The following is a 23,068-nucleotide window of genomic DNA, read 5'->3' as shown; positions in this document are numbered from 1 at the left end:
AACAGTAAGAATTCATCTGGTAAATGAGGTTGGAAACTTGCCATCAGCCAAACCTTGGTAAGCCACCGAGAAGAGAGTTAGCCAGTTTCACGGGAAGGAACTACCCTTCCAAAGAATTTATCAGAAACTCATCACGAGTCACCCCGGAGCTTTCAGAAAAGTTGAGCTTTCCGAAAAACCAGTTTGTGTCTGGTTACATGTTTACTAATCGAGCCCTCAAAGCCAAAACTGAATTCAGTAACAGTTAACGTTTGTTCTTTGCCTAGAAATTCGTTATAAAAACAAGGTACAAAAAATAATAAGCATGCAGCCCTTTATTTAGTTTTGCAAAGTCTCTGCTTATAGTTCTGTATTTTACATGACTGTGTTATACAAATACATTTATTTACAAAAACACTCTAGCTGTGCAAACTTGTTGCTTTTTAAAAATGTCCGTGAAGTCCCATTTCTGCCCTTCCCAATATATGTTTTTAAAGCATGCATAAAAATTAACTTTGGTGTGGGAAAACTACTCTGTGTGCTATCACATACAGTACTTTTGGTGTCTATTTATATATTTACAAAAAAAGTTACCAGTTTACAGAACCGTACAGAAGTGTACATTTTAAAATCCACAATGCAATAGTGTGGGTTACCATGTCTCACAAAACAAAGGATTTAGATACTGCAAAAGAAAACTAGAGAATCCCAACATGTTTTAAAAAAAGAAAGAAAAGCAAAGAAAACTAGCTTGCTTGGGCTGGCAAATGATCATACATAGTTTTCATGGCAGTGCAACAGGGTTGATAATTGCTTTCTACATGTGCCTTTGTTGGCCTGTGTGGAATTTCACTAGCTTACTGTCTAGCACGCTACTTCCAAATGTACAATGCTACAGTATCAAAATGTTTTGGCAAAAAAGATCTTGAAAGGAACCATGAAGTTTTGACAAAAATAGAAATCTGTAATAAAGCTAAATAACACTAAAATAAAAGGAAATATTATAGTATCTGTTTTACAATTTGTATAGTCACACTTGTGTATTTCTCTGTTCACTTCTAGTCTCCGTAATGAAAAATATTTTTATACAAAACATACTAAAATTCTGGAATCATATGTGTTTTACATGCTCAGTACATCTTTTTTTTTTCCTGTCTCACGCACACCTTTCTCTCTCGCCAAACTCTCTTTTTGTAACACATGCTTACTTCATATAACAGGTATTGCATATAGACAGTAAATGCTATGTAATTATAATAGCAACAAAGTAAAAAAAAAAAAAACCAACAAACAAGCTTTATGGAAATCTATTAGTCCAGTATTTAGCACATACTTAGCATTAAGCCTCAAACAGTACAGCAATATGTTACATTCTCTTGTAAAAACAGTTGCCAAAGACTGTTTAAAAAAATTTTTTTTTCCTTAAATGTAACTCCAACTTGTGCCTAATAGGATTTTGGCCTTTAAGAGGTTTCCTTTGCTGTGGATGGGGTGGCTTTGCTTGAACTTCCATTCTGTGCCTTGTAGCTGGTGAGGCTAGGAGTATGGATGGTCCTGACGCTCTTGGCACCTTGATTCAGTGAAGTGGGGGAGGCGGGGGGAGGGGGGGGAGGAGGAGGAGGCAGGAGGGGCTGCTCGGCCATTTTGAGTCTGCAGTGAGAATGAGAGATGGTGACCTTTACCTGTATGAGTGGGGCTCTGAAACTTTAAGGAGCCATTAGAGACAGAGGGGATGAGGGAGGCAGAGGGAGCAGATCGTCCTGTTTGGGGGCTGAGAGGGTTAGAAGGAACTGATGGTTTAGTAGCAGGTGGATTAGGGAAGTTAGAGCTGTCACCACTAGAAGAAGGCAGAGAACTGCTTTTCCCAGAGCTGGGAGAAAGGGCTGGAATCTTAGAAGCAGGTAAGGAGGGGAAAGCAGGCTTACAGTCCCCACCAGCTTTCTTAGCACTTCCATTAGCCTGCAAATAAAGATGGCGGGAGACAGTTCGTCAGGAAGCTGGTAACACCATCAATCCACAGGGCCTGGCAACACAGCCCTTCTGAGAATCATTCAATGAGACATCAAACCAAACCAAACCATTCAAGGCCTGAGCTAAGTCTCGTGGTGCTGTGCTGGACCTGGTAGGAACCCCCAAAGTGCAGAGCTGAGGATGTGCAGAGCAGAAAAGAAGGAAGAACGCATTTGGGAGAACAGGCACACCCTCCTGCTCCCATCTCTGGGTGCCGGGTGGGCCATGCGGGGGGTGTTACCAGGTGGGGTGGGGGTGGGGCATCGTGGCGGAGAGTTAAGGGGCCTCCAGTGTGATGCAGTCAACACACGTTAGTACTGGTGACTTTCAGGGCAGGTTTGTCTGTCTTGGTCTCCCAAGGTGTTCTGATGAACCACTATGCTCCCCCAGGTAAAACCAACTGGCTTGCCACCTCGTGTTAACAGGTCAACTTTGGCGTCACAAAGTAAAAGACGTATTATTGCAAGCATGCAAAAGCGTGGTGAGAAGTTCAACAAAGGCTTTTAGACTGTCTTCATGGCCCCCAGATCCAGGGTGTCTACGTAAACTGGATCTTACAAAGAAAAACGCAATATTTGGTATAAACTAAGTCAGCGACTTGCTTCTTAAGCGCAAAGAGTGTCCATCCGAAATCGGGGTTAAGGTAAAACTACCTGACGATATTGGCGGGGATCCTGCAGTTTGGACGGCTTGCCGGGTTTGTCCAGGCTTCCGGGTCTGTTCTTGGAGCTCATGGGAACAGGCATCCTGCTCGTCTGAGGGGTCCCACTGGAGCCCTGTGGGAAGGAGCAGCGAGAGGGGGGGACAGAAAGGATGCTCGTGAGCAGATTGTCACCAAGGCCGCCCCACTGTGTGCAGAGAAGCTCAACGTGAGAAGCCACAGCCCTACATGCAGGACAGATCTAGGAGACGGACATCAGGAGACACCACTGGGGTTAATTTGAAGAATCAAACAGAATAAAACTGCTCCACTACTGATCAAACGGATTTTAATGTGAGTATCAGAGCAATCACTTCAACAGCAAATCCTTGCGGTTTTCCCAACACCAGTCAGCCACAGAGGTAAAAAACAGAGTCGATTAGCTGTTAGACACCTAGTTGTTGTTGTTTGGAAGGCGAGGGAGAAAGTGTGAGAGAGAGGGATCATGGTGAACAGACAAAAAAACAAAACAAAACAAAACGAGCCACCTGAAAGGAAGCAAGTAAATCACAAGACACCTTTTGCTAACGGTGATTATGGCAGATTTTAAAAAAGCAGCTGGTTCTTTTCACTTTTCCATCAGACCAAGATACCTTACGTGAGGCTGAAGGAATAGACGAGGGGGGCTCTAGGGCAGTGGGAACTTCATCCGGGACTAGCAAGGACTGGGGACCGGCCCCCTGGACCCTGTGGGAGGAGCTTGCAACAGAATCTCTGCTGGAAAAACACGAGGTATCAACTAGGGCTTTGGGACTCATCTCACTGATCGTGTTTTCCAGCTGTTTGATGGTCTGCTCCAGGCTGTCCAATGTTCTGTAGGTGTTTTTTCTGATTTCATCAGTTCTCGAAATCAGAGCCGTGCTCTCCAGACGGGGCTGCTCTGGTCTCCTGAGCAGATTCTTAGGGCTGTCTTCAGATGGAGATCTGCTGATCTCAAATCGCTTGGCTTCCTTGTGCTGCTTCAAAGTGCCGTCCTCCTCCTCCTCTTCGTAGACCACCACCTGCAAGGTCTTCTTCCCTGTCTTGGTTCCTGTGCGAATGGCTTGGGTGAGAGCAGCAAGCTGCTTCTTCGGGAATTTGAATTTGAACTTTTTCTTGGGGCTTTCAGACTGGTCATCAGTCACGTCCCCCTGGTTTTCTGAGCTTAGCGAATCGACTTGGCTGAACTTGCTCGGCTCAGTTTTATTCACCTCCTGTCCTCCTGACAGTCCAGTCTCTGCTGAAAGGAAGTGTGGCTGTAATTTACTCTCAGCCTGCGGCCCTGATCTGAGGCTGCCCGAGACAGCCTCCTTAGGAACCTTTTGGGAAGTGTTATTCTGGACCACAGGATCTCCATTCTCCTCCTCTTCCTCTTCCTCTATCTTTTCCTCCGTCATCATTCTCTCCAGTTCCTCATCGCATTCCTCAAATATGGTTGAAAGTCTCTTATATGCAGACCGGATGTCCATGGGTTCGTCAAAAATGATGATCACAGGTTTCTTGTCGAGGCACACGACCGGCTCTTCACTTTCAGTGCCTTCTTGCGGGGCAGTCGCCTCTTTTTTGGCATCAATGTTGACTGTCTGTACATCTTCTCCCTGTTTGCTCACTATATCTCGGACCTCCCCACTGGAGAGAACTTGGACCGCGGTTTTGGTGATCATGAAGGCAATGTTGTCGGTGGTTGCATTTTCCTCGGTGGGAGAACTTGGTGTCGATTCCCCACCCTCATTAGGGATCCCGTTAGCATGCCTTGCTCCCTTGGGTCTTAAGATAACTTGGCCAAATTCTGTCATGGGAACCTCTTGGTCTTGCGTTTTGATGTCACGAATCGTCGATTCAGCTGATCTAGTGGGAGAGGGAAGGTGGCCCTTATCTGTATTTTCTTGTCCTTGCTGACTCACCCTCTTCGTCTTCCCGTAATTCATCTTCTGATTCTCAGTGTCAGAAACAGGATACTGCAGCCCTGGGATCGTAGGTCCTTTGTTGATTTCATCTTCTAATGAACTAACACCAGAGAAACTAGAATTGACCTTAGACACATTTTTCTGGGAATAGTTTCTACCGTCTCGAAGCAAACTCTTGGTGGAGATGGAATTTCCCTTCACGAAGATGTCAGTTTTGTATTCTGATGTTCTTGGTGCATCAGAAATACTATTCTCCTTTCCTCTGTCCCACTTCGGATGGTCACTAGGTGTGAGAGCCCCTGCGGGAACCTGGGAGGGAGGGTGGAGGAGGGAAACCACATATAGTGATCAGAAACTGATCTGCAAAGGAAGGGCATGAATCTACACGGTAGCGGTTGGAACACACGTCTGGTGAACTCACCTTCCAGGATTCCACTTGGGGGCCATTTTCATATTCAACATCAGATTTCCGTACATCTTCATGGAAAAATTCCAAATTCTGGTAGAACAGTGTAGGACATGTTACTCCACAAAACCACATCCCCCCCAAGTGGACACTATACCTAGACTGTTCCTTTAATTACACTTCCAAAACATGCGGGCCAAGCACATTTGTAACACACCAGTCCAGAGCCTACAGCTCTGTTTACCTTGGTTTGCTTGGGTCTCCAACTTCCAAAAATGCCCTGTGTTTGTACAAGATGAAAATCTCAATTAGCCAAATACTTCAAGGATTTGACACTGTGTTGGGAGGAGCAGTTAAGAGAATAAAGGGACGGGTTCTGTACCAGCACGTCCTCTTTTCAACATCTGACTGTGAGCTTAGCAGACTCTAAAACCAGAAGAGTAGGGGCGGGGGCATTGCTGGAAGCACACTGTATCAGCAGGCAGATTTTGATTCTAACCCAGGTCTGCCACTGAACTATGTTATTATTTTTAGGCAAGTCCTTTCATGTCCTTCCTGGGCCTCAGTTTTCTTGCTTCAAGGAAACTAGACCAGGAAAAGTTTTGCATCTCTGCCGGCTACTTATTTCAGTTTCATCTCTGCTTCTTTTATGGGAATTTTCCTATAAGAGGTCTGCATTGGTTGGGTGTGGTACTTGGAGATGGGAAAAAAAAAAAACCCCACATTATTTTTCCCTGGTTGAATCACAGATTGGAAAACATACTTGCAGTTTGTACTTGCACTTGCCAAGTAAAGTGTCAAAATAACCTTCATACTAATAATAGCCAAGATGATCAAATCCAAATGCAGAGTTACAAGGCTGTCAAAAAGTCATCTAAACAATTTACAGAACAGAAATTTGAGGCTCAAGTGGAGACCGTGACATCATGCTTCAGCTTTGATTCTCTGTGTGCTCTCATGCAGAGGGAAGATGCATTTCTGAGGGCTCTCACCAGGATTCAGAAGGTAAGAACCCAGCCAGCAGGGAGGACCAGGCATGGAAGGTGCTCCCCCAGGAAGCACGGCCTTTTCCGGCATGGGTTGGACCAGTAGCCTCGGGCCCCTGCCACAAAGCTATCACTAGCCATGCCCTGTCACTTCCAAGGCACGGCTGTCCTTTCTTCTTGCTGCAGAAGCCCAAGAGGAGGAGGTGAGAGCAGAATGGGACACGATCCCAAGAAGGCTGTTGGGTTAAAGCAATGACAACATGACGAAGCACAAGAACCCAGGCCCCACTGAAGACAAGCCGGAGCCATCCTACTGCCCGGTTAGAAAGGGAAAGAATGTTCGTACACATTCAGGGAGTAAAACACACAGACAATGTCAGTATTAATCACGGGGAAACATGGCACGGACACCGAGGTCCTATTTTTAACCTCCTCTTGCCCCCCACCCAGCACCCCCAACCAGGGCAGTAAGATTCAGCTCCTGCAGTTGAACAACATAATCTCTTTTGCGGGATTTTATGTTTAGATTCAACAACCAAGGCATCAAGTAAAAGGTTATAAGAAGAAACAGAAATGAGGTTTCGGCCTAAAGTTTCCACTCCAAACAGGGAGTTCGTGTAGGTCGAACTAGGACCTGAGTGTGAACTGATCCTCGAATCAAAGGAGGAACTGGCATCAGCTGATATTCTTACTGGGCGGTTAGGGCTTGGCATCCAACCTGATTGGCTGAGGCTGGGTGACACCATCGTTAACTATTTCAGGTGCCACCAGCGATATACGGACTTTAAACTGGCTCTGGCAGCAGGAATACTCCACCAGGGAAGTCACTCAGAGAAAGATGTCAAGTTTAGCCTCCATGTGATCTAGCATTTTTGGCCCTGGGCTGGAAAAATGAAGGCGTGAATCAAAGCAAGCATGTTAACTTTATCCAGGGTCACTTGTTCACAATTGTCATGTAGTCTCAGACAGTCTTAGACAGTCAGGTCTCTGCATGAGAGCTGATTAAGCCTCTTTAATATCTGTTCTTAGGTCCTGAGATTTGGGTTGTTTAGACAACTGGTGAAGCAAGGACAATATGCATTTGGGCAACAAATCAAAATCAGAGACATAAGTTGTAGAAAAATTGCATAAGAGTAAGTACTAGGCTAGCACTTGATGATGAGAGGAGAAAAACTCCAAGAAACATTTAATTTACAGAAGAGCAGAGGAATAGCCCAGGAAGAGGTTAATAATGACAACAATTTGGGGACAAGTCTGACAGTCACGGTTCTCATGACGTACATCAATCTCCTGAGTATAACTATCCAGAACAAGCACCTGTAATTCAACCTGGTGTCTAATGCCCCAGGATCGGGCACTCAGTACAGACCCGCTCAGTATCTGATGGACCCTTGATGGAGATAAATGTCATCGATGGGATATGGATTTCTAATCACAGGGCAAGAAACCCCACACAACTTTTCAGCAAGTGAGCAGAATTCTACAATGACTGTCTACAGAGGGGTCTCTGAGAAGTTCCCGGTCAGTATTTTAGAAGACACAGTCTCACTGGCCTGAGTGTGTCATGTAACATGGGACAGGCCAGAGCCTTCTATGAGTTGGTTTTAATAAAGCCACATAAGGAAATACGACAGATTGAAAAAGTAATGTATTTCCAAGGTGACTGTCATGGGTTCAATTCACAGCAATAGGAGGCTTTCTTCATGAGAAAGATTTAACAATGACAATCTCACAACCTCCCCAGGTGCGGCAAGAGGGACCCCCTATCACCTGGCTAATGGTTTCATTTGCCAGATACGTGGCGCAGATGGGGTTTACACGAAGGCCCTGTGATGATGTGACCGGGGGAGCGGGTCAGCCTCTGTGGCGGGGCTGCACGGCTGGGAGCAGAAAGCCCCTGGACTGCATCTCTTGAAGGAACGTGCTAGAACAGACCTCCCATTTTGTGCTCCTATATCTCCTTCACTGGGCTTACTTATGCCTGGACTGAGGTACCCACTTGGAGTAGCTCCTTGGCTACCTTGTGGCTGATCTGTTTGACTTTACTTAAGGGAAGCTAAAACCTTTGAATTCTGAGATACAAGTTCCTGGCCGGAAAAAAAAAAAAAAAGTTAAGACTTGAATTGGTCATCATAAGCATTTTATCCTGAAATTTAGACAGAGGCTTCAATCAAATAAGATGGCTCTACATCCCAAAATCACAAAAGCTCGAGATCCAACTTAACGACGTTGAAGTTCAAACCTTCAGGCTAACGTCCTCCCCCTAAAGTACTTAAGTCATGACAGTGACCTTTGTTTCAGAGCTTGGACATCTGTTTTGAAACCATGAGAGTGGTACCCAGTACACTAGCACTAAAACTATACCGAACTTCCTATCTTGGGAGGTACACTTTGAGAATTCCTAATAGTAACAAAAACTCTGGCATTCTTGAACATGTGTGCAAATACATATGTGTGTGTTTCCACCAATGCACCTGTGGATGATGGCGAGGATACAGCTCTGCTGGCACCTAAAGCTTTCACCTGCTTTTAACGTAGATGTCTTTGGTCCAGAAGAGAAGTTAAACATTAGAATAAGTGCGACCTACGTGGTTAACGTTTCCATTTTTTCTCCCCCCAGAGCTGTTCTGGAAAACCTTGAAAGGTGCATGTGTATCTTTGGTTTGGGAGGAAAATGCCTAAATTCTGCGTCTGTAATTGTATGCTGTGCACAGGAACACAGCGCCCACTCTGGAAACCTGAACCAGATATCTCTGGTGAAACCCCAAGCTGTGTCTCCATTAGTTTGAAGGAAAAAAAAAAGGGAGGAAACGGAAAAGTCACAGAGGCTCAAGCACAGGAGTGGTGTTAGTGTCAGAGCAAGGAAAGAAGGATGGGCCACTGGGTGGCAAACGTGTAACTGCCACGTTACCTTCTTCTCCTTGGGCGGGACTGTGGCCCCCGGCCTAGTGTCTTTAACGTGACTGTCAGCCCGGGACTGCTCAGCGTGACTGTTTGAATTTACATCCATAAGGGGACACTTCTGGAATGCCTAAGGAATTAAAATACTTAGGTTAACAGGGATCCGAGTATAGCAAGAAGGTCAGAGGGAACAGACAGGGAATCTGGAGGAATTCCCCATCCAGACCCAGGCCCATCCTGCGTGAGGGCCAGGGAGGCAGTGCCCTAAAAACCGGCTTCCTGTTTGAGTTCAGGCTGGCAAAGCCCGGGGCAAAGGCTTCTTTATTTCCTGGGCCAGACCAAGATGAACTAGACAGAGCCCTTGAAATGGACAGAGCCCTTGAAAACAATGCCCTTTCTTCCCATCTGCATGAAACTGATTTGCACTTAGTAGGGCTTCTCTTAAAGGGCTTTGACCTTTAAAAAATGCTAAATATGTGAATGAATTCAGACAAAAGGAGACGCTATCCTTCTTTTCTCTTCATTATTGTTTTAACCAGTTTTATTGAGATTATAGATAAAAGGGCACAAGGTATTGCAAACTTTTGAACCTTAAAATGAAAGTAATCCTTAACAATTAATTGTTCACAGCCACAGATACTCCCACACTCTGAGCTGTTCTGAGGCTCATGCAGGGTCAAGTGAGGCTCTAGCAGACGTGCGATTCTGAGCGGCCTGGGAGCTGCCTGATCCGCCTAGACTTGTCTCTGAAAACTAACGATTATAGTTACAGCCACCCGTGGCCACTCACGGGGACACTGAGGGGGGGGGGCTGGGTCTCAGACACAGAGGAAGCATCAGCTGTGTCTACAGGACAGATAGGGAGTCACAATGTATATGATCCTTAGAGCTGGAGAGACGGTAACCCAAGCCCCAGAGTTTCTTGAAATCAGGCTACGTGACACCCAATTAAAAAAAAAAACAAAAAAACTACTGCTACCCAGGCCTCACCCAGAGAATAAAGTCAGACTCTCCACGCTGCAGGACTTTTTTTTCAACTCCTCAAGGTATTCTCATGTGCAGGCAGGATTAAAGGTCAGTTATTTAAATGAATAATTTCAAATAATCACCTTATATTTTCTTAATGTCAAATACTGTCTTTTTTTTTTTAAACGAATATTATTATTTGGAAATAACTGCAGACAGAAGGAACCACCCACGCCCTCCCCAAGGGAACATTTCAGCAGTGGTTTTAAAATCAGAGCGGAGCAGAAGCCTGGACCTTCCGCAGCCTGCTCTTCCCCGGCTCTGCTGACTGACTCCCTGTTCCCGCCGTAGACACCCTGGTCCTCGCTGGCCCTGGAGATGCCCAGGGCTTTGCTTACTAGGGCTACTTGCCATCTCCGTGGGCCGTCAGACCCCAGGCTTTGTAGTTTCTTCTGAAGCCTGATAACACGGAGCAGGACAGTGGTTCTGCAATTACTCAGGGGGCTGCAGCTGTTCCCTGTCCTGCCTCAGCGGGAGCTGAGGCGGGTATAGACAGAGCCCACAGAGCCGCAGGCCGACTCCTTGATGCAGCAGGTTGGGCCCTCCCCGTGGCAGGAAGGGGAACAAGGTCACGTTAGGGTTAGAGCGCTTCACTCACGCTGGGACCCAACCACCAAGAATGTAACAAGAAGCCAGATACTCTGCCCTTTGAGAAGCTTTCAGTCAAAGAAAGCATCAAAGATATTCTGACTTCGATGGGAGGACAGAGTCTCAGGTGATGGGCTCTCAGTGTCTGGAACAGATGAGTGACTTCTCCTGAGGGCTGGTGCAGGGCTGCTGACAAACCTAAAACCTACAGTTCTTTGATGGCTAGTGGTTGTTCACCTTTCACAGGTTACAAAGCTTGTTTCACATTATCTAGTGCTTTCTCTTCCGTTTGAGCCAAACCGGGCTGTGATTTATTCACACCATGATTTATTTATTATTTATACGGTATTTGTTGTATATGCCATAATTTGGGGGCAAATGCTATCATGACTGGCCCCAGCATCTGCCTGACACAGCTCAGGCCGGGCACCAAGTAGCCTTGACACACTGGTATCTGAGTCAGAGGGTCCTCACTGGGTAACTGAGTGATGGAGACCACCATGCTCCCAACTGTTTCGTGAGTCACTAACTTTCTAAATCTACGGTTCCTAAGAATGAAATTCTCCAACCTGTCTAAGCACACTGTTTGATGGAGGGCATGGGTCGGGCCAGTCTGAGTTTTAATGGGTCTGGAAGGGCTCGTGTGTGTGACAAATCAACCAGCAGCTCTGTTTTCCCTGGAAAATCCAAGCATCTCAATGTTGGCAGTTATCACCATGGAGAGCAGATGGGGAGAACTGGGGTGGGGATGACATGGTTTGAGAACTCTCTCTACTCCAAATGAACAATGCAGATCCCAGGGCCTGCTCAAAACCATTGGTACACTGGTGAATGTGTTTTGGAGCCATAGGGAGGTTGTGATCTGATCATCGAATGGGCAAGAAAAAAATCCTACCTTAATTCATGGATCAAAATGAAATACTCTATGAACAGACTTGGGTCTGGGACTTGTGTTTATGACTCTGATTAGACAAGTTCTTAGAATGAACACCTTGGGCAGAGTCACACCCGTGACGTGAATGTGGGTGTAGCCCTGTATCCCATCCTCAAGCCTATGGGTAGACGGTGACAATTTGTTAACAAATAAAAACAAATGAAAATAAGTATTTCTCAAAGAGACCACAAAAAATGGGAAACAAAACCATCCAGCTTTTCAGAATACTTAAAAAAAAGATGAACGGGAACTTAGTCTGGAGGACAGGAGGCCACATGATTTCAGGTCTATCAGCCCAAGAATGAAAGCCAAAGAATGGGACCCCATGTGAAGGCAGAGACTGGTAACACTGAAAGAAAGGAAAGGAAGTTCTACCAGCCAGAGCTAAGGAAAGCTTGCAATCGGTTTTTCTGTATAAACTTCCTGAGTTGTTTTGTGCAGCGGTCATTTCCTCACACGTGTCTTAAAGGCGCCCGAGAGCCTAGTTCAGCGCCATCTTGGAAAAGTGGTGGCCGAGGCCAGAGAGGCAGCTGATACATCCCAGGTGCACAGGGCTCTCTTCCAGCCCTTTCTAGCTTGGGAATCTGTGAGAGACGCAGCCAGAGTCCCAGACAGGAAGGGCAGGGAGCCACGGTCAAGTCACCTCATCCACATACCTGGAGTTCTGCCATTATTTTGTCTCCTTCTTCCTCCTCCTCCTCGTCCTTTGAGGAGGAAGCAGTGGCAGGTGGTGGCGATGGGGTCCAGGCCGAAGCAGGCTCCTCAGTGGGACACTTGGTGGCTCTAGCCTGCGGGCTTGCTCCAGCATCTTCACTGCTTGCCTGCGCAAGATTCAGACCAAAAGATACTGGCTTAACACCCCCAGCGCAGGCAAAAAGAGGGTCAGATCACAATCCAGCACACGTTCCCTCACTGTCCGCTGCACTGGCTTCCCAGCTTACTGAGCTGGAAGGCTGTTTTGTCCACTTGCATTTAGTTTGGGTTTTTCTTTGCCCATGCTGTCGCTTTGGTGCATGGATTGAAGAATTATAATAAAACTGTAACTCCTCAACTTCAATTTCTTTAAGAAAGGCCCTCCTTGGAGACCGTATTTTACATTTAACATAAAAGACACAACTTGCCAAGTTAAGTGGAAGTTAAAGCTCGCTGAACCTCTTTCTGTATAGATTCCCTGACTGTGTCAGCTAGTCTCAGTTACCTCTGTGAGGCGATCTTCCTTTTGCTTCCCCCTCTGATCCCCATTTTCAATCTTAGGATGCTTTGCTGGGGAAGTAGCTGGGGATCGCAGCTTAAAGTCAAATAGGGCTACAGCTCCTGGTGCTCAATCTAGTCCAATAACATTGGCTGACATTTTCCATCTGTGGTGCATCCTTGGAGATTTACTCTCCACTTCTCTGCCTGGCTATGAGAGCAGAGAAGACTTTTTCTGAGGGCATCATCTGAACCCAGAGACCAGTTTATCAGGGCTTAACCCGTCAGACCTTAGCAGCAATGTTCTCCTTCCTGCTGGTGTAGACCACGTCGCCGGACCTCGTGGTGGTGAGCCCCGATCCTGGCAGGTAGCTCCGCCGTGGCGGCGGGGGAGGAGGCGGTGGGGACTTACCCCCCAGCTTGTCCAAGTCCTGTTCTGAATTTGGAGAGTCTTCTGGAAGACAATGTGTCATTGCAAAAATCATCTTTCAAGATAACATCCAGAAAGTCCAGTGTAGTTCTATAAACTCAGACTTAAAATTTACTTCTCTGTTCTCTCCATAGTATAACAATGAAAGATAAAGACCCCAAAGCCTGACTGGTTTAAAGTCCCAGAAAGGCCCTGCGCAAGTTCATTAACCTCTCTCTGCCTCAGTTTTCTCATCTGTTAAATGGGTATGCTAATTATACCTTCGCCACTAGGGTGTTGTGAAGATTCAGTGGTTTAATATACATAAAGCATTTAGAATAGAGCTTGGCTTATAGTAAATGCTATGCAAGTATGACCTGTTATTATTAAGCAAATTTGTTACCCAAAAAGTTGGTGTTACTCGGAGAAATCAAAGATCGGGGCCTAAAGGCAAATCTAGGGGCCCCTGCATGGTCTCCAGGGCCTTCATCCCTAGTGTGGAAAACATCATCCCTAGTCTGTTAGTAGGAAGGATTCATGTCGAGGATGTTCGAGTAGAATCTGGCCCAGGAAGAGCCAGAAGGGAGGGGAGACAGATGGGGTCAGAGAAAAACATCGGAGAAAGTGGATTATTTTCTTCAGTCATGGTTATACGGTTAGAAAAGGCTCTCTGCTAATGCATGAAGGCAGCAAACACAGAAAGGAGGGATTAATAAATTTAGGTTAGGAGAAAAAAGGTTAGGAGAGGCAGCCAGGTGCTGAGTTTCCCCAGAAAAAGGCATTTTTTTACTCAAAACTCAAACAGCTTCATTCCTTCATCAACACCCCTTGCCCCTGCCGGATACTAACCCTCTACCCAAGTGCTCACAAAAGCCGTGAAACCAGCAATGTGGGCTGGAAGCTTCCAGCTGGCCTTTGCCCCAGCTCTGGGGATGTAGCCTGGCCTCCTGGGAGCGTGTCTGTCTTTTCCGAGCAGCTGAGACAGTTGCTTAGAGGAGGTGCTTGAGGACTTTCTACTTTAAGTTGGAATGAAGACTTGGGGAAGTCGTCAGGGTGACACACCAGTGATTCTGTGTAGCGGACAGTCTCTGTCTCGTGCAGAGCCCAGCCTCAGGATGGCTGCTTCTGGGGATGGGCACAGGCCGAGGGCCCCTGGAGGTGGGCTCCAGTCTCCCCCTCGTATGTAACGACACAGGCTCCCTCTATGCCCAGCTTGATTCAGGCTCCTCTGACCCCTTTTGTGCACTAGACCCTGCCCTTGGTCTGCTGAGCCTAGTTTTAATAAAGACCCTCAGGTTAGTTTAGCAACCCCCTACACCCCCATCTTGACCTTCGGTCTTCATTCATTCTTTACCACTGACAGCTACGCCCTTGGCCTGCCGTTAGCATGACCCCCCTCCCTGATACGCAGCACCCAGAGTGAAGTTCAGTTTCTCTCTCTCATGGCAATAGTCTTGAAAAAAGCCTTCTTTGCTGTTTGAAAACATATGTCTCGGTGAATATTTTTGCCTTAACACTGAGGCCACAAGCCCCCAAATTCTCCATTGATTTTTGGGGGCCATCCATCCTTCCCAAGAGGGAAGTACCTAAGATCTAAGTACTCAGACAATTCACACAAAAGGAAATACAAATGGTTTTAAAAAACCCCAAGCTTAGAATTTTACCTTGTTAGTAAGCAAAAATAAATAAAAGCGGTAACACCCATGACAAACAAATAAAAATTACAGAAATCAGCATTTACAGATTTATACACTTCTGGTGGGCTAAATATGACATTCTATCAAGAAAGAACTCAGGCCATGAATTAAAAAAGAAAAAAAAAAAAGAAAGAAAACAACAGTAAGAACACTTGAACGGAGTAAAGATACTCTGGAGAGTAATTTAAAAAATAATGTATGCAAAATTTTTTAAATCTGAAAGAATAAAAAGCCCAAACAAGGTAAGTTAAAAAAAAATGTAATGTGATTATTTTTGTTGTACAATCGTGGGAAGCAAAAATGATCACTGATTTATAATTTATTTATAATTATAAGACATCAAAGGACTAGATGAGAAAATTAATAATGAGAGGAACCAGAATTAGGCCAGAGAGACACCCTAATGAGGTAGATCATTTTATCCGCTGGAATTCCTGCCTGGGAACTTTGGGAGAAAAGCCATCTTTGTGAGAGCAGAGACACATCTCCCATGTCCAGGCCTTGTCTGACCCTCCAGGGCCCTGGACAGGGCTCACACAGTTAGCAGGTGGGAAAGGAGGTGAAAAACTCAGCATAGACTGAGGGGGAAAGTTTCAAAGAGTGATGTTTTAGAGCAGCTGGGGGAACAGAAATTTGGGAGGAGAGTGTTACACTGGTCATTCCACATTCACGCTCCTTGCCAGGCAAGTCAAGATGGTGATTCTTTTTCAAATTAATTTTAGTCACTGCATGAGACATCACTGAATGGGACTCTGAGAAACATTGGCTGCAAGTAAAATAATGTCTTTGTCTATAATTTTAAGATCAGAATAAGGCACGTGGTTTGTAATTGGCTTAAGATTAAGTAGGTTTTTTTTTTAACAGCTATTTTATACTGTTATTGACACATTGATGCTTAATTTCCATAGTTTAGTTGGTTAAATATACCATGTAATAATTTTGATTTAAAAAATGCAGTTTGGCCTTATGATCTAATATGCCCCTGAGAGCTCATAAAAGCTGGCATTTTCTTTCTGCAGCCCATGAAAAGCTCTCCATTTAAACGCAGGCCTCATATTCTCCCAGCTGGTGCTGTGAAGGGTCATAAACTCGTAGAAAAGGCAGAAGCTGGGACTCTGCCTTTTTCCTTAGTGGGCATTGTTCTAGAATCCTAACGCAGAACACGGCTTCCCTACTGTGGTTATAGTTAAAAGGTAGGAGTGAGGCTCGAGGGACACCTGAGGCTTTGTTCTTCCAATTAAATTTTTTTTTTAATTTATAAGATTCTTAGGAAGTGAGAGATTGGTCCCGTTGGCCGGCACGTGCAGACGTGGGCAGCACCACACTGCCCGAGGGCAGCCAGTACGTGCACTCGGTTAGTACCTCGGTTACCTGAAAGTTCTAGCTTGTCTCCTAGAGCATCGCCCTTTGGCTGTGGGCCCGAGGCTGGCGGCATCTCCAGGTTTGGAATTGACTTCATAATATTGGCTTGAGCTTCCTCTAGGAGCTTCTCAAACTCTTTCCCATTATAGTGGTCCAGATTTTGCCTCTTCTCCTCCCACTTCCTTTCTGCTTTCTGAAGGACAACAGCAAGTGAATAAAGTTTAAAAACCAGCTGGAAAGGCTAATTGATAGTCCCGAGATTTCATATCGGGGTAGGGGAAGCATAACACAGTTAACGCGTTGGTAAAATGATGCTCCAGCTTCCAAGCCCAGGGACATGTCCGCACATCAGACAGACCTGACCCGTGCTGTCTGTTGTGCCTCTATAAACAGGCTACCACGGAAGCCCAAGTGATACCCATTTGCAGAGAAGCAAGCTCAGAAATCCCATCATCCATTCATCAAATTATTACTGAGCATTTACTATGTACCTCTACCAACGCCCATGGAAAGAGATACAAAGATGTGCTCGCAAAGGTATGGATCCTGTAACTCTTTTCCTACACTGAGTTTTCATCATAGTGATGTTCAAAGAGAGAGAAACCAACACCAAAACACTCGTTGATATCAGTTTACATCATATATAGATAAAATAGAAAGTTATATATATTTTTTGGGTAAAAATATAAAATGCATATTTTGATAAAACATATATTTGATAATACACATTTATTTGATAAAATGTATTTCACATTTTATAGTATATTTTACAAATATTTTATAAACTTATGAAAATTTTACATTAAAATGTGTGAAAATTGGATAAATGAAGATTTCCACGGGCCTAATGGAATTGCATTCCTAATGTAATGACACTGCTGAATGAGGAATCTCTTGCATTTTTTTGTATCAGCTTTTCATATTTTTGTTTCACTTAAAGAAAAAAAGCAAAATAAATAAAATATTTAGTACTTCCATTTCAAATATAAAAATATACCTTGGATACATATATGCATTATCTCTACAACCAGACTGTAAACCCTGGGAGGGAAAGGACCGTGTCCCTTCCTCCTTCACCGAATTCCGAGAAACCGAAAGCGAACTCTACCTCAATAGACACGGCCCTGTTCCTGGCGCTCACGCCGTGGATCTCCTCGATGAACAGGCTCTGCATGGCAGAACCATTCACGGGCATCTGTGGGGACTGAGGACCCTGCGCCGTCTGCAGAGCCGAGGTCACCTCCTGTGTGGCCGCGGGAGGGCTGGCCGGGTGAGGGCCGGCCCCTCCAGGCGGGTGCTGGGCAGGGTTCAGCAGCGCGGAGGAGAGCTGGGACGGCTGGATGACCACAGGGGAGCTCTGGGCGTGGTGCACGGTCAGGGGCACCACTTCCGACTTCACGTCCCCAGGGACGCCCGCGCTGGGGAGGGGCTGGCCCGAGGCGTGGGGAGCCTCCTCCTGCGCCTTCAGGACGTCGGCGGCTGTGGCCTTCTCCATAGCGACATACTGTGCGGCCTGGGCTGCGTCGGTGCCTTTCAAGAGCCCATCGGTGACATGCCTGGAGAAAGGACGCACAGCAGCGTTAACTGCTGAGGCTCGCATTTTATTTTTAGGGGATCCTTGAGGGCTGTGTCATCCCAAAGCCCGGTAAGCTCGCGTTGCCCAACGAAGACATTCTACAACCCCGAGTAGCAGCTTGGCGTGGAGGGTTTCCATAGCAACCTAACTGCCCCCTGGTTATCTCGGCAGCTGCCTTCTTGCGTCTTCCCTCAGGAGAGGGTCTAGTGTTCCCTTTCCACTCCCACTCTTGTGTCCAGACTGATGTCCTTTCATCACCCTTTGGGTGGTGGTGGCATAAAGTGAACACATGATTCTAACAATAACTCCTCCACCCAATCCCAGCCTGGGCAGCAGCCAGGGATGCTCAGTTCTAACCCCCAAAGCTTCCTTCACTCTCCTCCTTTCACTGCCACGCATCCTGGGAGGGTGGTTTATATTCTAATTCCTTTTGCTTGCTCCTCCTGCCGCTCAGTCTGGTGCCCCCCCACCCCCACCCGGCCTGACTAGGCCTTTCTTCAAATCTAACAGCTGGGTCAGCCCTCATCCTCCTCTGCTCTTTTAGGTCATTTGATGCGGAGTGTCTGTCTCCATCCACGGTGCAGAGGAAAAGACACGACCTTCGGTGTCAGGCCTATGTCTGAATGTCAGTTCTACTGTGTTCTGGCTCTAGAATGTTGGGAACTTTACCTCTGTGAGCCCCAGATACTGTTCTATAGAAAAGCAGTCTATGAACGGTACCAGTGACGACGATGACAGTGGTGATGGTGCCTTTCAACACCGCCCTCTGGGCTGGTTGCTGTGACCACTTTAGTTACACGGAAGACATTGTCAAACGTAGTACTTGACCCATAATTTTGATTTAGTCCCTCATTCCCTTCTTACCAAAATGCTATCTTTTTTTGATTTGAAAAACGGCACTATGACCACTTCTTGGCTTCTGTTGCTCTTTATCTACCTCATCCCTTCAATCCCAAATCCCCAAGGATCTGTTTCCTCCTTTCCTTCTTGTTCTACCATAGCCATCTCTTCCATCGCCAATAATCATCTTCATGAAGGTGACTTCCAATTCTAAATCTCTCCTTCCTCTGAGTTAGGCAGGGACCCCGTCTAACTCTGTCTCTTGAACTTCAACCCACATTCCAAGTGGCTCATGTGCAACTCTGTTTGGATATCCCTCCAGCACCTCAGATTCAACAATGGTAAATTCAGGACTGCCACTGTTGAGAAGTGGTTTATTTGTGGTAGTTGTGTCAATTTCCCACGTGAGAGAGGCAATTTTATGAAGGCAGGGGTCCTGTTTGTTTTATGATTATATTCTTGACAACCAACACGTGAGCTGGAGCAGACAGAATGTCTGATATTACTGACTGCCTGGCTGTGAGATCAGAACCAACAGCAACTCTGGGGTCAAACTGTCAGCCCAAATCCCAGCCCCACCTCCTACCCTCTGTGAGCCTCCCCAAACCTCCGGGTCTACCTGTGAAATGAGAATAACATGAGTGCCTTCCCCATGCGGTTTTTAATTAGGACTGAATGGGCTACAACGTGTAAAGGGCTTAGTTCAGTGCCTGATACATGGAAAGTACTCATGGCTGTCAGCTAGTCTGTGGAGAAGAAAGAGACCTAATTGTCACCCAAAAACAGAGTCTATCATGGTGCTCCGAGCAGCGCAAACCCAGCATGCGTACAGGACCGGCACCTTTAATGTAGGTGTGAAGTTGGGGCATATTCTTTTCAATGAATGTCATGATGAGCCAGTGATTTTTCAGTCTTCCCTCCACTGTGACTTCCTGTGCGGGCGGGCGCATCCGCGGTGCGGGTGACTGGCCTGTGCCACCCAAGGGGCTGCGATGCTCCTTACTAAGTGGGACTTACATGCTCTTCCAGTGGGTCATTCAAGAAAGGCTTCATTTGTTTCCACTCATTTTCTTCTAATGGAAGCCACCTATGCTCCTGAAGTGAACGAGGCTGATAAAATAATTTGACCCATCGTTCAACTTCAAAATGTTATGAAAAGTGGGTTTTTAGACTCATGCAAATGACTTTTTAAAAAATATTTACTGCATTCACTATTTTTCAGCCCTAGGACATGCCTGAGGTAGCAAGCTGTGCTGAGGAGTCAGGACCTTAAGCCACATGGCAACAGAATTTTCAAGGTGGGAAGGAGCCACTGTTTCTTCTCAGGACACTGAAATAAGGTGTGATTAGTCTCGTGACAATGAAGATGGGGCGAGGGGGGGAGAGCCCCAGGAGTCCTCAAAGCTCCTCCCCATCCTCCCAGGACCCACCCTGTCCCTCGGGAAGCCGTGGTCACCTCCGCAACATGGTCAGAGTGTCCGTCATGCTCCTCACTCTCTGCAGGAGACTGTCCAGCCGGTGCGGCTCCTCCTTCAGAAACCGCACGGCCTCCACTTCTATGCGCAGGATGGCTCGCATCTTGTTTTGTAAGGTTGGGAATTCTCCTGCAGGCCAAGAGCAGTGGTGAGCTGTAGGAGAAAAGGCCAGAACAGCAAGCCCCCTGCCCCGCACCCGGACACCGGACAGGGTTGAGAGGTGTGGGGTTCGCCCTCCACCGCGCGGCTCACGCGTCTTCAGGAGGCAGTGCCGCAGCTGGGTTCAATGTGAGCTCGGGCAAGGGCGGAGACCTGCTAGGTCTCATTTCCTATCTGTAAATCAGGGACAAGTTCAAGCATCCCTTGGACTGTCTTTAATACATTTGTCACAGATGCCCTGGTGCATTGTTAAGAGCCCAGAGAAGAGAAACTGTTATTGGTACCATTTAGTCCTAAGCATCACAGCACTCTCTGCAATGTCGGCTCCAAGAAGACAGGGGTGCTTGCCTGTTTTGTTGAATGAGGTATCCCAAGCGCCCAGAGGAGCACCCAGCACACGGGCTGCACCGCAGGCGTGCGTGACTCCTTCAGCATTAACAGATCTTTAAACACCTCAGGAATCGCGCTTAAGACTTCTGCCTCCAAGGAGGCCGCTCACCTTTCAGGGAAGCTACGGCTTCGCCCACCTGGCGCAGGAGGAAGGCCCCGTCTTCCACGTCTTTTAGAGTGACCACGCGGCTGGCCGATGCAGAGTCCTTCTTTAAGTCTTCAACGAAGTCTTCCAGGTCACTGGCGGGGGGAGCAGACCGTTCGTGGAGTGAGCACCGAAGCTTTCAATAAAGACAGTGCAGGGGCAAGGGCTCCCATCCAGGGGACGGCGTCCCGGCCCCTCCCTTGCCTCCCACTGAGACGGGGGAAGCACGGGGTAGAGGAGTTAGCTTGGTCTGGTTAAGACAGCCCGCTGCGGTGTGAGGTGGGCGTGAGGAAGCTCTCCCAGGGCTGTCCACGGGAGGCGGGGGCGGGGGGGGGCACAGGTTGGCCACTTGGCTGACAAAGGACCCATTTCTTCATTTTAAGTGGTGCTGACGCCAACTAAGAGGGGGGGGGTGTGCACTCTGTGATGTGCAGAGGAGAGAAAGAGCTGTGTTGGAGCAAAATGAGGAACCCAGATGGCTCTATAGCAGGCCTCTCAACCTTGGCACTTGACCACTGGAGCCAGGTCATTCTTTTTTTGTGGGGGGCTGCCTGTGCACTGTAGGATATTTAGCAGCATCCCCGGCCTCTACTCACTAGATGCCAGGAGCATCCCCTCCCCCAATCTGTGACAAACAAGAATGTCTCCAGGCATTGTTAAATGTCCGTGGGGGAGGGGAACAAAACTGCACCCGACCGAGAATTTCTGGTTTATACTGATTGTCCCACCAATAAGGATTGAGTGTCCTCTCCAGGCCACAAAGAGAAGAAATGATCACAGATCTGATTTCTGGGGCGTGTGTGTGTACACAATACACACACCTCTGAGGGTACTGCCAGTCCCAACAGAACTAAATTAAGGTCTTCCACTTCAACAAATGAACACACCAGTAACGGCATTCTGTCTCCTGGCACATTAATAACCCCACCCTAAACAGATGTATGCATCATTTCAGTTTCCAGGTAAATCTGACAAGACTGAAAACTCCCTCTAAAAGAAACTGGAAGAGACCTTTGATTTCAAAACCACTAGGTGGCAGTAAATGAACAGCTTTCCAGGGCTGGCATCTTCTGTGGCTCAGGCTGCTGGACAAGAAAAGTACAAACTCCCAGTTATATGATAAGTAAGTGCAGGGATGTAATGTACAACGTGATAAATATAATTAACATGGCTGTGCGTTATATATAAGAGTTGTTAAGAGTAAATCCTAAGAGTTCTCATAAGGAAACTTTTTTTTTCTATTTAATTTTGTATCTATGGATGATGGATGTTCACTAAACTTCCTGTGGCAATAAGTTCATGTGTGTAAGTCAGACCATTATGCTGTACTTACACAGTGCTCTTTGACAATTACATCTCAATAAAACTAGGAGGAAAAATAGGAAGGTACCATGGCTCGCCCAGACCCTGCCCACCAGGTGGGCCAGCCGATGGAGCGGTGGATGGCATGGCAGCTGTCACGGCAGCTGTCACGTGTCAGGCAGGGTATCACACGCATTCAGCAAGGACCACAGGCAAATGACAAATTCATCTACCTCCAAGAAGGGGGATGAAGTGGTTGGTGACGTCTTTCATTCTATTATGAACCAAACTGCCTACGGCCGCTTCCAATGAAACGATGCACCATCAGGACCAGAAGCTGGAAAGTCTCACCCGCTCAACGTCCTCATTTGCAAACTACGGAAAGGTAACTGGTTTTGTGTGAACTTGCCCATAGGAAGCTTCCTAAGGCTACTGCATCCCTGAGGTGGAGGGAAGGTGTGCTATCCATCATAAAGGCCCAAATATGGTACCTCTGTGTGGAAAAGTGCTTTCCCATTCCGTTACCAAACAGAACTATGTTCATGTGTAGACTGGACACACTGTCCAGTTTTTTTTTAAGCTTTGATGGAAGAACTAAGACCCTAATGTTATCATGGTTCCATTAACAACACACAAGCCTGCCAAGTTACAATTAATACTCCAAGGAGCCGTCAGCTGACCCAAAGTCAGTCTGCCTAAAATTCTATTTTAATCTCTTCTACACAGTGTGCCTCTTGGGTTTCATAGCCCTGCACTCAGGAGACCCTTAAATGTCACAGCTCTTCCTCTGTTGCTCATGGAACACACACAAACGTGTATGGATGTTACTGTACGCAACAATGTTGCTTCTATTCATGTTTATGAGATCTATTTACAGACAAAGCATTCAGATGAAACTTAGTCAGAGGCCATGAAGCTAAAATGAGTGCCGAGAATACATTTTCAACATCACAGTCATCAGTAAGACTTTAAAGATGTGAACTTTGCTCAGGAAGAGTGTCAGACATTCAAAGATGCTGTGGTTTATAGGTAAATCCATTCTATTTGTTGAAGGTGCTTTTCATTCTACCGTGGTTAAAAAGCAGCATTAATTTGAGACAGATTTC

At 46.5% G+C, this 23,068-nt stretch overlaps 1 protein-coding gene across 1 annotated transcript in view; it reads right to left on the bottom strand.

The window, feature by feature from the left end:
• Nucleotides 1-296: 296 nt before the first annotated feature.
• The window catches only part of KIAA1217 (KIAA1217 ortholog), a 278,647-nt gene continuing 255,875 nt past the window's right edge, over nt 297-23,068 (bottom strand). The window contains 13 exon segments of the mRNA XM_032474159.1: nt 297-1,577; nt 1,579-1,938; nt 2,643-2,765; nt 3,283-4,884; nt 4,997-5,074; nt 5,226-5,261; nt 8,879-8,998; nt 12,073-12,237; nt 12,898-13,058; nt 16,085-16,268; nt 17,184-17,631; nt 19,948-20,095; nt 20,625-20,755. Of these exon segments, the coding sequence (XP_032330050.1) occupies nt 1,443-1,577; nt 1,579-1,938; nt 2,643-2,765; nt 3,283-4,884; nt 4,997-5,074; nt 5,226-5,261; nt 8,879-8,998; nt 12,073-12,237; nt 12,898-13,058; nt 16,085-16,268; nt 17,184-17,631; nt 19,948-20,095; nt 20,625-20,755 (3,691 nt within the window). The 3' untranslated portion in view covers nt 297-1,442.

Source organism: Camelus ferus, chromosome 35 (assembly GCF_009834535.1).
Source record: "Camelus ferus isolate YT-003-E chromosome 35, BCGSAC_Cfer_1.0, whole genome shotgun sequence".
Classification (NCBI taxonomy): domain Eukaryota; kingdom Metazoa; phylum Chordata; class Mammalia; order Artiodactyla; family Camelidae; genus Camelus; species Camelus ferus.
Note: the sequence above shows the minus strand (reverse complement) of the source record. Positions and strands in the feature narration are given on the sequence as shown.